Consider the following 14,488-nt stretch of genomic DNA (forward strand, 5'->3'; position numbering starts at 1 on the left):
GGGCATCTACCCTCCCTCCCTGTTTCTAACAAACTCACAGGCTTGTGGGAAATCAACTCAGCACATGAGCACAATCAACGGACTTGACCTTTTCATTGTATTCTGGGAGATAAAGATTTGGTTAACACTTTACTTGACACCCAGCGTCACAACATGTTGACACAGTCATAACCAGGTCATCATATGTCATAACAGCTGACATAACATGGTCATAACACTGTCATGACATATATTTAGATCTTTAGACCGATATGTACGGCTGGTTATGACACCTACACAAGAGTGCCAAAACCCACCACACATGGCAACAAAAAAAACATTACACCATAGCCTATTTGTCAACACTATGTTCATGTTATATACAATTTTCTGAAATTGACCATATTAAATTGAATGTTATTGTAATTGTGCACACATTGATGTCAGACACGCACTAAGTAAAGTGACACAGGATGGTCATAATGCTTTGACAGTGTCATAAAGTGTATTTCCTGTAAGCTATTTCAAATATGATGAAACAAACAGGACTGTAAATAATTCGTTACAACAACAACAGAGGACTTAAGAAGCAACCTAAAAACCAGAGGAAACGTCTTGGCAGGGAAAAAACATTTGAATAAACGTTGGTTTTAACCCTCTTATATAGGTGTCATAACCAACCGTGCAGTGTATGTCACAACAGGTGTAAATATATGGCTGATGACAGTGTTACAAACATATTATTTCAGGTTATGACAGGTTATGACTGTTATAACCCTGCCAAGCACATCTCAAGTCAATATAACATGTCACAGAACATTTCCAATACACACCAGGGGTGCAGCCTTCTAAAATAGAGTGGTATAGCGTGATGTTGGCACACTCCAGGATGGTTCAGAGTTTACCTCTCATCACCCTCATTAGCCTGACTGGGATAGCACCCCCTCTAGAGGTAGAGGAGGAAACTGCACCCATGTTGCTGGCCTCTATCTCATCTCTCACTAGTGTGTGTGTGTGTGTGTGTGGGGGGGGGACGACGACACTGTGTAAGATGGTTTTATCTTCAACTAAGTGATAAGCCAGTGGCTACACAGTTTTCGGTAAATTTTGCTGCATGTCATCACCAGTCCTGCAGTGTGAAGTGTTGCCTGTGGTTTTGGTTCAGGATGTTGTAGTGACAAATGACTGTATTTAACTCTCTCCAGTACAGTGGTTTTCAAGTAGTTGACGGCAAGATATTTTATATTATAAATATTCCGCAACCACGCAAATGGTGGTCCGCAAGAGCTTTTGATGGGGATTCGGTGGTCACCGGAACGGAAAGGGAACCGCTTCTCTAGTACAAACTGTGAGAACTCAACACCCCAAATACTCGAAAGAGAAACCTTCTCAGTTCTCATACTCAGAATAAATGAAGCATAATGACATGAAAACCCTATCTGTATAAATAGCATGGTGAGAAAAACCCTCATATTTAACTTGCTGCATGGAAATTCATCCTAATTTCACTATCGAGCAAAACTACACAGTGTTCAACGGATTAGGAAGTCTTCCCATTTCATACACTGACCAGGTGAATCCAGGTGAAAGCTATGATCCCTTATTGACGTCACTTGTTAAATCCACTTCAAGCAGTGTAGATGAAGGGGAGGAGACAGGTTAAATAAGGATTTTTAAGCCTTGAGACAATTGAGACATGGATTGTGTATGTGTGCTATTCAGAGAGTGAATGGGCAAGACAAAACATTTAAGTGCCTCTGAACACGGTATGGTAGTAGGTGCCAGGTGAACCGGTTTGAGTGTGTCAAGAACTGCAACACTGCTGGGTTTTTCACGCTCGACAGTTTCCCGTGTGTATCAAGAATGGTCCACCACCCAAAGGAAATCCAGCCAACTTGACACAACTGTGGGAAGCATTGTAGTCAACATGGGCCGGCGTCCCTGTGGAATGCTTGACACCGTGTAGAGTCCATGACCCGATGAATTGAGGCTGTTCTGAGTGCAACTCAATATTAACATTTTTTTGTCCACTCAGTGTAGAAAGACTATAGACTGAAGCATCACCAGCTAAATAAATGACACAATCTTCATTTCCAGTCTATAACAGACACTTCTTTAAAAAGACGTGATACATTTAGATGTGTGGCAAAAAAAACATGGCCATTTACTATGATACCGTTACCTTTGAAAGTATCGCCAACCAGAGAAGTGAAATGTTGTGCAATTTAAAAAAGACCAAAGCATGCTCATCCAACTGTGACTATCCCAGCTGGCTGCATAGGAGGTAGGCTTTACTCCAGAACACCGCCTCGCCGTGTCAGTCCTGGAAACTACGCCTTCAATACAGAGACCTTCAGTAATACTCCACCTTATCACAACACGGCCTCTCTCCCCTGAACACACGTGTTCCAAGCCTTCCACACCTTTTTGCTGCTGACTTCAGTCCACTTGACTCTGAAGGGCCAATAGGGCTGATGGGTTCTGAGGAAGTATTTGAATCTCAAAGCAGGAAGTGTGTGGTTCATTCGCAGGGCGTAAGTGACAAACAGATCATCTAAGTCCGCATCTCTACAGACATAAGCAGACGTAGGGAGGACTGTGTGTGCGGGTGAGAGAGTGAGAGAGAGAGTGTGAGAGAAATGTCAACCAAATCCTTTGTTAAATGATTGATTTGTTTCTTTTTAATATAATGTTTAAAATGTGTTTGTTTTTGTTGATTGTGTTTTGTGTATGTTTATGTTTGTCTGTGCAATATGTGTCCTGCTGTATTTTACTCGTTTTATATCGTATTCGGTTTTTTTGTCCTATGAAATTGTATATACAGTGGCCAGAAAAAGTATGTGAACCCTTTGGAATTACCTGGATTTCTGCATAAATTGGTCATAAAATGTGATCTGATCTTCAACTTAGCCACAATAGACACAGTGTGCTTAATAAACTAATAACACACATATTACTGTATTTTTCTTGTCTATATTGAATACATCATTTATACATTCACAGTATAGGTTGGAAAAAGTTTGTGAACCCCTGGGCTAACTACTTCCAAAAGCTAATTGGAGTCAGGAATCAGCTAACCTGGAGTCCAATCAATGAGAAGAGATTAGAGATGTTGGTTAGAGCTGCCTTGCCCTATAAAAAAAACACTCACAAAATGTGAGTTTGCTATTCACAAGAAGCATTGCCTGATGTGAACCATGCCTCAAACAAAGGAGATCTCAGAAGACCTAATATTAAGAATAGTTGACTTGCATAAAGCTGGAAAGGGTTACAAAAGTGTCTCTAAAAGCCTTGATGTTCATCAGTCCACAGTAAGACAAACTGTCTATAAATGTAGAATGTTCAGCACTGTTACTACTCTCCCTAGGAGTGGCTGTCCTGCAAAGATGACTGCAAGAGCACAGCAACAAGAAGGATGTTCATGGGAGGACACCACGTCTGAAGTTCGCAAAAGAGCACCTGTATGTTCCACAGAGCTTCTGGTAAAATATTCTGTGGACAGATTAAACTAAAGTTGAGTTACTTGGAAGGAACACAACAACACTATGTGTGGAGAAAAAAAGGCACAGCACACTAACATCAAAACCTCATCCCGACTGAAAACTATGGTGGAGGGAGCATCATGGTTTGGGGCTGCTTTGCTGCCTCAGGGCCAGGACAGCTGGCTTTCATGGACAGAAAAATGAATTCCCAAGTTTATCAAGACATTTTGCAGAAGCATGTTAGGCTATCTGTCTGCCAATTGAAGCTCAACAGAAGTTGAGTGATGCAACAGGACAATGACCCAAACACAGAAGTAAATCAACAACAGAATGGCTTCAACAGAAGAAAATACGCCTTCTGGAGTGGCCCAGTCAGAGTCCTGACCTCAACCCGATTTAAAATGCTGTGGTATGACCTCGAGAGCGGTTCACACCAGACATCCCAAGAATATTGCTGATCTGAAACAGTTCTGTAAAGAGGAATGGTCCAAAATTCCTCCTGACTGTTGTGCAGGTCTGATCCGCAACTACAGAAAACTTTGGTTGAGGTTATTCCTGCCAAAGGAGGGTCAACCAGTTATTAAATCCAAGGGTTCACATACTTTCCCCCCCTGCACCGTGAATGTTTATATGGTGTGTTCAATAAAGACATGAGAACATATAATTGTTTGTGTGTTATTAGTTAAAGTCAACTGTGTTTGTCTATTGTTGTGACTTAGATGAAGATCAGATCAAATTTTATGACTAATTTATGCAGAAATTCAGGTAACTCCAAAGGGTTCGCATACCTTTTCTGGCCACTGTACATGGCTCCAGTGGAGGCTATTGAGGGGAGGACGGCTACTAATAATGGCTGGAATGGAGTCAATGGAATGATATCAACCACATGAAAACCTCATCTGTGATGTGTTTGATACCATTCCAGCCATTATTATGGGCCATCCTCCCCTCAACAGCCCCCACTGGAGGGCTATCTTGAAAAAGAGACACTGGTCTCAAAAAAAAAAAAAAAAAAAAACATGGTATGGTAATTTCATACCAAAAACAAATTTCCACAGAACCCATCAGCATTATTCTGATATTCTGGCATCATTTCAATTATGATATCACACTGGTGGAGAAAAACAAGGCAGGGCAACAGCTTGCCGATAGACTGTTTCCAGAGAACGTGTTGGTGGCACCCACACATGCTGACAGTAGGCTCAGTCCTCCCACACAGTAGCTGCCAAGTAGAAGCAATTCTGTGGAAGTATGACCCTGACTCTCTCTCACCGGCCACCTGCCACAGCCAGGAACACTTGCAGTATGTTTACTGCACTCAATGAACAGTAGATGCAGTATACAATACTAAGCCAAGGTCAACATCAATGCATTATCAGTCTGTCTGTCTACTGTGATTGTTGGTGACAACCCAGCTTCACAGTACACCAGCTGATGCTGAGCTCCATCACACAATTGATGCCAGTTCTAGTAACTGTGTTAAGACCTGTGAAGTGATGCATACCAGCCTTTTGGCAAAGTCACAGTACTGGGTGTGTGTGTTAGTGAGTGGGTACGCACAGTTGAAGTCGGAGGTTTACATACACCTTAGCCAAATACATGTAAACTTAGTTTTTCACAATTCCTGACATTTAATACGAGTAAAAATTCCCCGTCTTAGGTTAGCTAGGATCACCACTTTATTTTAAGAATGTGAAATGTTAGAACAATAGTAGAGAGAATTATTTATTTCATCACATTCCCAGTGGGTCAGAAGTTTACATACCCTCAATTAGTATATGGTAGCATCGCCTTTCAATTGTTTAACTTGGGTCAAACGTTTTTGGTAGCCTTCCACAAGCTTCCCACAATAAGTTGGGTGGATTTTGGCCCATTCCTCCTGACAGAGCTGGAGTAACTGAGTCAGGTTTGTAAGCCTCCTTGCTCGCACACGCTTTTTCAGTTCTGCCCACAGATTTTCTATAGGATCGAGGTCAGGGCTTTGTGATGGCCACTCCAATACCTTGACTTTGTTGACCTTAAGCCATTTTGCCACAACTTTGGAAGTATGCTTGGGGTCATTGTCCATTTGGAAGACCCATTTGCGACCAAGCTTCAACTTCCTGACTGATGTCTTGAGATGTTGCTTCAATATATCCACATCATTTTCCTCCCTCATGATGCCATCTATTTTGTGAAGTTTCTCCAAAAAGTATGATCTTTGTCCCTGTGTGCAGTTGCAAACCGTAGCCTGGCTTTTTTATGGTGGAGCAGTGGCTTCTTTCTTGCTGAGCGGCCTTTCAGGCTATGTCAATACAGGACTCATTTTACTGTGGATATAGATATTTTTGTACCCGTTTCCTCCAGAATCTTCACAGGGTCCTTTGCTGTTGTTCTGGGATTCATTTGCACTTTTCGCACCAAAGTACGTTCATCTCTAGGAGACAGAACGCGTCTCCTTCCTGAGCGGTACGATGGCTGCATGGTCCCATGGTGTTTATACTTGCGTACTATTGTTTGTACAGATAAACGTGGTACCTTCAGGCGTTTGTAAATTGCTCCTAAGGAAGAACCAGACTTGTGGAGGTCTTCAATTTTTTGGAAGTCTTGGCTGATTTCCTTTGATTTTCCCATGATGTCAAGCAAAGAGGCACTGAGTTTGAAGGTAGGCCTTGAAATACATCCACATGACATCATTTTCTGGAATATTCCAAGCTGTTTAAAGGCACAGTCAACTTAGTGTATGTAAACTTCTGACCCACTGGAATTGTGATACAGTCAATTATAAGTTAAATACTCTGTCTGTAAAAACTTATTGGAAAAATGACTTGTGTCATGCACAAAGTAGATGTCCTAACCGACTTGCCAAAACTAAAAACAAAACTGTATGTATGTATGTATGTATGTATGTATGTATGTATGTATGTATGTATGTATGTATGTATGTATGTATGTATGTATGTATGTATGTATGCATGTATGTATGTATGTATGTAGGCCTTCTCACCTGTGCTGGACTTGGCACGGTGGTGTGTGTCCAGGAAGTCCTGCAGCAGCTGTGATTGGTTGGGAAGTGGGGTCGGGGTCGAGGGACCAGAGTTTAGGGGTGAGGTGGACGCGGCTTCCCGTCTGAGGGTCAGCTGGAGGGTCTGCTCCGAAAACAACATCTGGATCAGACCCAGGTCCAGAGTGGACACGCCTCGACCGTTCAGAACCACAATCTCATCATCTGGTCTCAGCCCTGGGAGAGGAACGAACACAAAACAACAAACACGGGAAGAAATAAGGGCACACTATATTTACACAGTACCATCGAGATACGTATGAACACTTCAATATGAATCATGTTGAAGTCAAAGTCAAGTGAACATACCTTCACTAAAGGCCAGTCCATCAGACAGCACCTCACTGACAAAGACGCGGCTGTTTCTCTGTCCGTCTATGTGGCCTGTCACAGCAAAGCCTGACAACAGAGACGAGAGAAGAGAGAAGAACGATGGTTCGTAGGATGCAATGACCATAATAATGACATACAGCCAATTATTTATAGGATGTCTGTGGCAATGACACACATACGGTTCCCTGTCTGCTAGAGAGCAAAAACACTCACCAAAGTCCCCAGTGCAGGCAGGTCTGGTCATCTGCAGGGTGAACACATTCAGCAGGAACACCTCAAGCTCGTCATACAACTGCACAAAAGAGGGACAACTCAGCTTAGAAACCACAACTCCACACGTCAACCAGTGATTTTAATTTTTTTATTTTTTTAACCTTTATTTAACTAGGCAAGTCAGTTAAGAACAAATTCTTATTTACAATGACGGCCTAGGAACAGTGGGTTAACTGCCTGTTCAGGGGCAGAACGACAGATTTGTACCTTGTCAGCTCGGGGATTTGAACTTGCAACCTTTCGGTTACTAGTCCAATGCTCTAACCACTAGGCTACACTGCCGCCCCAATGATGTTAAACACAACTTAAACAACGTTAGTGTTCTATGCATTTCCAGGGAAGTATTATGCTGAATAGTGTGTTCTCTCACCAGGTCATGTAGTAGTTCGCTCGGTGCAGGGGTGCGGACCTCTACGTTCTGGGCCAAGCATCTGTGTAGTCTGAGGCAGTGCAGGCTAGGGTCCAGCTGATTCAACTGTGACAGGAAAACACTGTCAAACGCCCTGAATGCAGCAATACACAGCAAATACAACTAGTCTAGGCCAGATACCTGGTCTCAACAAAAAAGGCATTTGGTTATTTCTGTGCTGTTGTATCATGTGACATGGGATGTCTTCACTTACAGCTCCAAGGTGATTAAGATGAAGTGGCATCGAGTATGACCTGTGGAATTAATAAAGTGTGTGTGTGTACATGTGTCTGTGCTGTGTGTAGGGCTGTGACAATACCAGCGTCGCAAAATGGCAAAAATGAAAATACGGTCCTTTAAAAACCTGCTGTATAAATATTGGGTGCTTTAGCTTGGAAAACAAATGTGACTCTGGATTTATTTTTTATTTCACCTTTATTTAACCAGGTAGGCTAGTTGAGAACAAGTTCTCATTTGCAACTGCGACCTGGCCAAGATAAAGCAAAGCAGTTCGACACATGCAACACAGAGTTACACATGGAATAAACAAACATACAGTCAATAATACAGTATAAACAAGTCTATATACAGCATGTGCAAATGAGGTAGGATAAGAGAGGTAAGGCAATAAATAGTCCATGGTGGCGAAGTAATTACAATATAGCAATTAAACACTGGAATGGTAGGATGTGCAGAAGATGAATGTGCAAGTTGAGATACTGGGGTGCAAAGGAGCAAGATAAATAAATAAATACAGTATGGGGATGAGGTAGATTGGATGGGCTATTTACAGATGAGTTATGTACAGATGCAGTGATCTGTGAGCTGCTCTGACAGCAGGTGATTAAAGCTAGTGAGGGAGGTAAGAGTCTCCAGCTTCAGAGATTTTTGCAGTTCGTTCCAGTCATTTGTAGCAAAGAACTGGAAGGAGAGGCAGCCAAAGGAAGAATTAGCTTTGGGGGTGACCAGTGAGATATACCTGCTGGAGCTCGTGCTACGGGTGGGTGCGGCTATGGTGACCAGTGAGCTGAGATAAGGCGGGGCTTTATCTAGCAGACGCTTGTAGATGACCTGGAGCCAGTGGGTTTGGAGACGAGTATGAAGCGAGGGCCAGCCAATGAGATCATACAGGTCACAGTGGTGGGTAGTATATGGGGCTTTGGTGACAAAACCGATGGCACTGTGATAGACTGCATCCAATTTGCTGAGTAGAGTGTCGGAGGCTATTTTGTAAATGACATCGCCAAAGTCGAGGATCGGTAGGATGGTCAGTTTTACGAGGGTATGTTTGGCAGCATGAGTGAAGGAGGCTTTGTTGCGAAATAGGAAGCCGATTCTAGATTACATTTTGGATTGGAGATGTTTAATGTGAGTCTGGAAGGAGAGTTTACAGTCCAACCAGACACCTAGGTATTTGTAGTTGTCCACATATTCAGAACCGACCAGAGTAGTGATGCTGGACGGACGGGCAGGTGCGGGCAGCGATTTGTTGAAGAGCATGCATTTAGTTTTACTTGCGTTTAAGAGCAGTTGGAGGCCACAGAAGGAGAGTTGTATGGCATTGAAGCTCGTCTGGAGGTTAGTTAACACAGTGTCCAAAGAAGGGCCAGATGTATACAGAATGGTGTCATCTGTGTAGAGGTGGATCAAAGAATCACCCGCAGCAAGAGAGACATCATTGATATATACAGAAAAAGAGTCGGCCCGAGAATTGAACCCTGTGGCACCCCCATAGAGACTGCCAGAGGTCCGGATAACAGGCCCTCCGAATTGACATACTGAACTAGAGAAGTAGTTGGTGAACCAAGCGCGGATGTCATTTGAGAAACCAAGGCTGTTGAGTCTGCCGATTAGAAAGTTGTGATTGACAGAGTCGAAAGCCTTAGCCAGGTCAATGAATACGGATGCACAGTACTGTCTCTTATCGATGGCGGTTATGATATCGTTCGGATGACAATGTTTATTTCCAACAATAGGGCTGTTTTCCTAAAGAAGTTAAAAATCGTCTTTGTGTCACCTTGCCATGATACTAACAAGTATCGCGATCCTGGTATCGTCCCGGCACAAGAAGTATGGGTAAGAATGAACTAGCTAGCCATCCACTCTGTCACACACCTGAGAGACAGAGTGAGGGCAGGTGAGTGTGTGTCACATGTGCCAACACACAGGTCAGAGAGTGCAGTGTGTGTGGGCCGGGAGACAGACGGACAATGAGACGGGCGGCCAGACAATGAGATGGCCAGACAGACAATGAGACAGAGACGGCCAGACAATGAGACAGAGACGGCCAGACAATGAGACAGAGACAGTAAACATCTGGAACTGTCTACAGAGTTCTACAATGGGCAGAACAATAAATAAATACATGAGTGTGTCACAAATGGCAGCAGAACGTGGGTTGGTCAAATTACTCACAGATTGAAGCTTTTAACATTATTACATTGACAGAGTGTCGTTTAAAAAAATTAATAAAAGCAGGGTCAATAAAAGCAAGGCATAACCTAAAGTAAAAGCTTCTCTCTTAAGTGCCTCTATTCAAATCAAAGATATATCTGCCATAATATTAACACTCACAGGGCTTCGTTCTGGGAACGTGAACATCGTAACAATCCCTTCTCTGTGACTCTCACCTTGCAGGCTAGGGAGACGACATCAGCCACTGTATGGTCTCGTCTCATAGGCACTTGGATGGCGTGGCTGTCGGGCATGTACACACAGGTCAGTGTTTCTCCACTGCTCTCCCAAAGGCCACCCTCGGGGGGAGCCAGAGAGTAGTGGTTGGCCAAGCTGTCCAGTCTCTGAAAGTAGAGAGATGGCGGGAGAGAGAGGGCAAGAGAGAGGGCGAGGGCGAGATGGCGAGAGAGAGGGCGAGATGGTGAGAGAGAGAGGGGGCGAGATGGCGAGAGAGAGAGAGGGGGCGAGATGGCGAGAGAGAGAGAGAGATGGCGAGAGAGAAAGAGGGCGAGAGAGAAAGAGGGCGAGATGGCGGGAGAGAGAGAGGGCGAGATGGCGGGAGAGAGAGAAGATGGCGAGAGAGAAAGAGGCGAGAGAGAAAGAGGGCGAGAGAGAAAGAGGGCGAGATGGCGGGAGAGAGAGAGGGGGAGATGCGGGAGAGATGGCGGGAGAGAGAGAGGGGGAGATGGCGGGAGAGAGAGAGGGCGAGATGGCGGGAGAGAGAGAGGGCGAGATGGCGGGAGAGAGAGAGGGCGAGATAGGCGAGAGAGAAAGAGAGCGAGATGGCGAGAGAGGAGATGGCGAGAGAGCGAGATGGCGAGAGAGAGGCGAGATGGCAAGAGAGAGGGCGAGATGGCAAGAGAGAGAGGGCAAGATGGCGAGAGAGGGCGAGATGGCGAGAGAGGGCGAGATGGCGAGAGAGAGATGGCGAGAGAGAAAGAGGGTGAGATGGCGAGAGAGAGGACAAGATGGCGGGAGAGAGGACAAGATGGCGGGAGAGAGGGCGAGAGAGAGAGAGATGGCGAGAGAGAGAGAGATGGCGAGAGAAGAGAGGGCGAGAGAGAGAGAGAGATGGCGAGAGAGAAAGAGGGTGAGATGGCGAGAGAGAGGACAAGATGGCGGGAGAGAGGACAAGATAAGCGGGAGAGAGAGAGAGAGAGAACGAGAGAGATGATGCGAGAGAAGAGAGGGCGAGAGAGAGAGAGAGAGAGGGCGAGAGAGAGGCGAGAGAGAGGGCGAGAGAGGGCGAGATGGCGAGAGAGAGGGCGAGAGAGAGGGCGAGATGGCGAGAGAGAAAGAGGGCGAGATGGCGAGAGAGAGGGCAAGATGGCGAGAGAGAGGGCAAGATGGCGAGAGAGAGGGCAAGATGGCGAGAGAGAGGGCGAGATGGCGAGAGAGAGGGCGAGATGGCAAGAGAGAGAGGCGAGATGGCAAGAGAGAGAGGGCAAGATGGCGAGAGAGAGGGCGAGAGAGAAAAAGGGTGAGATGGCGAGAGACAAGATGGCGGGAGAGAGGACAAGATGGAGGGAGAGAGGGCGAGAGAGAGAGAGATGGCGAGAGAGAGAGAGATGGAGAGAGAAAGAGGGCGAGAGAGAGAGATGGAGAGAAGAGAGGGCGAGAGAGAGAGAGAGAGGGCGAGATGGCGAGAGAGAGGCGACAGAGAGGGCGACAGAGAGGGCGAGAGAGGGCGAGATGGCGAGAGAGAGGGCGAGAGATGGCGAGAGAGAGAGAGAGAGAGGGCGAGAGAGGCGAGAGAGAGGGCGAGAGAGAGAGAGAGAGGGCGAGAGAGAGAGAGGGCGAGATAGAGAAAGAGAGAGAGGGCGAGATAGAGAGAGAGGCGAGATAGAGAGAGAGGGCGAAGATGGGGCGAGAGAGAGGGGCGAGAGAGAGGCAGAGAGGCGATAGATGGAGAGAGAGAGGGCGAGATGGCGAGAGAGAGAAAGAGGGCGAGATGGCGAGAGAGAGAGGCAAGATGGCGAGAGAGAGGAGCAAGATGGCGAGAGAGAGGGCAAGATGGCGAGAGAGAGGGCGAGATGGCAAGAGAGAGGGCGAGATGGCAAGAGAGAGAGGGCAAGATGGCGAGAGAGGGCGAGATGGCGAGAGAGAGGGCGAGAGAGAAAGAGGGTGAGATGGCGAGAGAGAGGACAAGATGGCGGGAGAGAGGACAAGATGGCGGGAGAGAGGGCGAGAGAGAGAGAGATGGCGAGAGAGAGGAGAGAGAAGAGAGGGCGAGAGAGAGAGAGATGGAGAGAGAAGAGAGGGCGAGAGAGAGAGAGAGGGCGAGAGAGAGGGCGAGAGAGAGGGAGAGAGAGAGGGCGAGAGAGAGGGCGAGAGAGAGAGGGCGACAGAGAGGGCGACAGAGAGGGCGAGAGAGGGAGAGAGAGAGCGAGATGGCGAGAGAGAGGCGAGAGAGAGAGAGGCGAGATAGAGAGAGGCGAGAGAGAGGGCGAGAGGAGGGCAAGATGGAGAGAGAGGAGATGGCGGAGAGATGGCGAGAGAGAAAGAGGGTGAGATGGCGAAGAGAAAGAGGGCGAGATGGCGAGAGAGAAAGAGGGCGAGATGGCGAGAGAGAAAAAGGGCGAGATGGCGAGAGAGAAAGAGGGCAGATGGCGAGAGAGAGGCGAGATGGCGAGAGAGAGAGAGGGCGAGATGGCGGGAGAGAGAGAGGGCGAGATGGCGGGGAGAGAGAGAGGGCGAGATGGCGGGAGAGAGAGAGGCGGGAGAGAAAGAGGGTGAGATGGCGGGGGAGAGAGAGAGGGCGAGATGGCGGGAGAGAGAGGGCGAGATGGCGAAGATGGCGAGAGAGAGAGGGCAAGATGGCGAGAGAGAGAGAGAGAGAGAGAGAGAGAGAGAGGAAGAGAGAGAGATGGCGAGAGAGAGAGAGAGAGAGAGAGAGAGGGCGAAGAGAGAGGGAGAGAGAGAGAGAGGGCGAGATAGAGAGAGAGAGAGAGGCGAGAGAGAGGGCGAGAGAGAGGGCGAGAGAGAGAGAGAGAGAGAGGGCGAGATGGCGAGAGAGAAAGAGGGCGAGATGGCGAGAGAGAGGGCAAGATGGCGAGAGAGGGCAAGATGGCGAGAGAGGGGCAAGATGGCGAGAGAGAGGCGAGATGGCAAGAGAGAGGCGAGATGGCAAGAGAGAGAGGGCAAGATGGCGAGAGAGGGCGAGATGGCGAGAGAGAGGCGAGAGAGAAAGAGGGTGAGATGGCGAGAGAGAGGACAAGATGGCGGGAGAGAGGACAAGATGGCGGGAGAGAGGCGAGAGAGAGATGGCGAGAGAGAGAGAGATGGAGAGAGAAGAGAGGGCGAGAGAGAGAGAGATGGAGAGAGAAGAGAGGGCGAGAGAGAGAGAGGGCGAGAGAGGGCGAGAGAGAGGGAGAGAGAGAGAGAGAGAGAGGGCGAGAGAGAGGCGAGAGAGAGGGCGAGAGAGGGCGACAGAGAGGGCGAGAGAGAGGGCGAGATGGCGAGAGAGAGGGCGAGAGAGAGAGGGCGAGATAGAGAGAGATGGCGAGAGAGAGGGCGAGAGAGAGAGGGCAAGATGGAGGGAGAGAGAGAGAGGGCGAGATGGCGGGAGAGAGATGGCGAGAGAGAAAGAGGGTGAGATGGCGAGAGAGAAAGAGGGCGAGATGGCGAGAGAGAAAGAGGGCGAGATGGCGAGAGAGAAAAAGGGCGAGATGGCGAGAGAGAAAGAGGGCGAGATGGCGAGAGAGAGGGCGAGATGGCGAGAGAGAGAGAGGGCGAGATGGCGAGAGAGAGAGAGGGCGAGATGGCGGGAGAGAGAGAGGGCGAGATGGCGGGAGAGAGAGAGGGCGAGATGGCGGGAGAGAGAGAGGGCGGGAGAGAGAGAGGGCGAGATGGCGGGGGAGAGCGAGAGGGCGAGATGGCGGGAGAGAGAGAGGGCGAGATGGCGAGAGAGAGGGCGAGAGAGAGAGGGCAAGATGGCGAGAGAGAGAGAGAGAGAGAGAGAGAGAGAGCGAGATAGAGAGAGATGGCGAGAGAGAGAGGGCGAGAGAGAGAGAGAGGGCGAGAGAGAGAGGCGAGAGAGAGAGAGAGGGCGAGATGACGAGAGAGGGCGAGATGGCGAGAGAGAGCGAGATGGCGAGAGAGAGGCGAGATGGCGAGAGAGAGGGAGGGCGAGATGGCGAGAGAGGGCGAGAGAGAGAGGGCAAATGGCGGGAGAGAGAGAGGGCGAGATGGCGAGAGAGAGAGATGGCGACAGAGAGGGTGAGAGATAGGGTGAGATGGCGGGCGAGAGAGAGAGGGCGAGAGAGAGGGCAAGATGGCGAGAGAGAAAAATCAAGAGAGGGCGAGAGAGAGAGAGAGAGGGCGAGAGAGGGCGAGAGAGAGGGAGAGAGAGAGGGCGAGAGAGAGAGGGCGAGATAGAGAGAGAGGGCGAGATAGAGAGAGAGGGCGAGATAGAGAGAGAGGGCGAGATAGAGAGAGAGGGCGAGAGAGAGGGCGAGATGGCGAGAGAGAGGGCGAGAGAGAGAGGGCGAGATGGCGAGAGAGAAAGAGGGCGAG

General features: G+C 48.1%; 1 protein-coding gene across 2 annotated transcripts in view; it reads right to left on the reverse strand.

Moving 5' to 3' along the window:
- Nucleotides 1-14,488, reverse strand: part of LOC115138389 (rho guanine nucleotide exchange factor TIAM2-like) — a 116,368-nt gene that overhangs the window by 41,553 nt on the left and 60,327 nt on the right. For both annotated transcript variants that reach the window (XM_029675201.2, XM_029675200.2), the window contains 5 exons: nt 10,150-10,317; nt 7,481-7,585; nt 7,051-7,129; nt 6,814-6,903; nt 6,448-6,681 (listed from right to left, as the gene is read on the reverse strand). In XM_029675201.2, the coding sequence (XP_029531061.2) occupies nt 6,448-6,681; nt 6,814-6,903; nt 7,051-7,129; nt 7,481-7,585; nt 10,150-10,317 (676 nt within the window). The remainder of the gene's footprint in view (nt 1-6,447; nt 6,682-6,813; nt 6,904-7,050; nt 7,130-7,480; nt 7,586-10,149; nt 10,318-14,488) is intronic.

Source organism: Oncorhynchus nerka, linkage group LG12 (genome assembly GCF_034236695.1).
Source record: "Oncorhynchus nerka isolate Pitt River linkage group LG12, Oner_Uvic_2.0, whole genome shotgun sequence".
Classification (NCBI taxonomy): Eukaryota; Metazoa; Chordata; class Actinopteri; order Salmoniformes; family Salmonidae; genus Oncorhynchus; species Oncorhynchus nerka.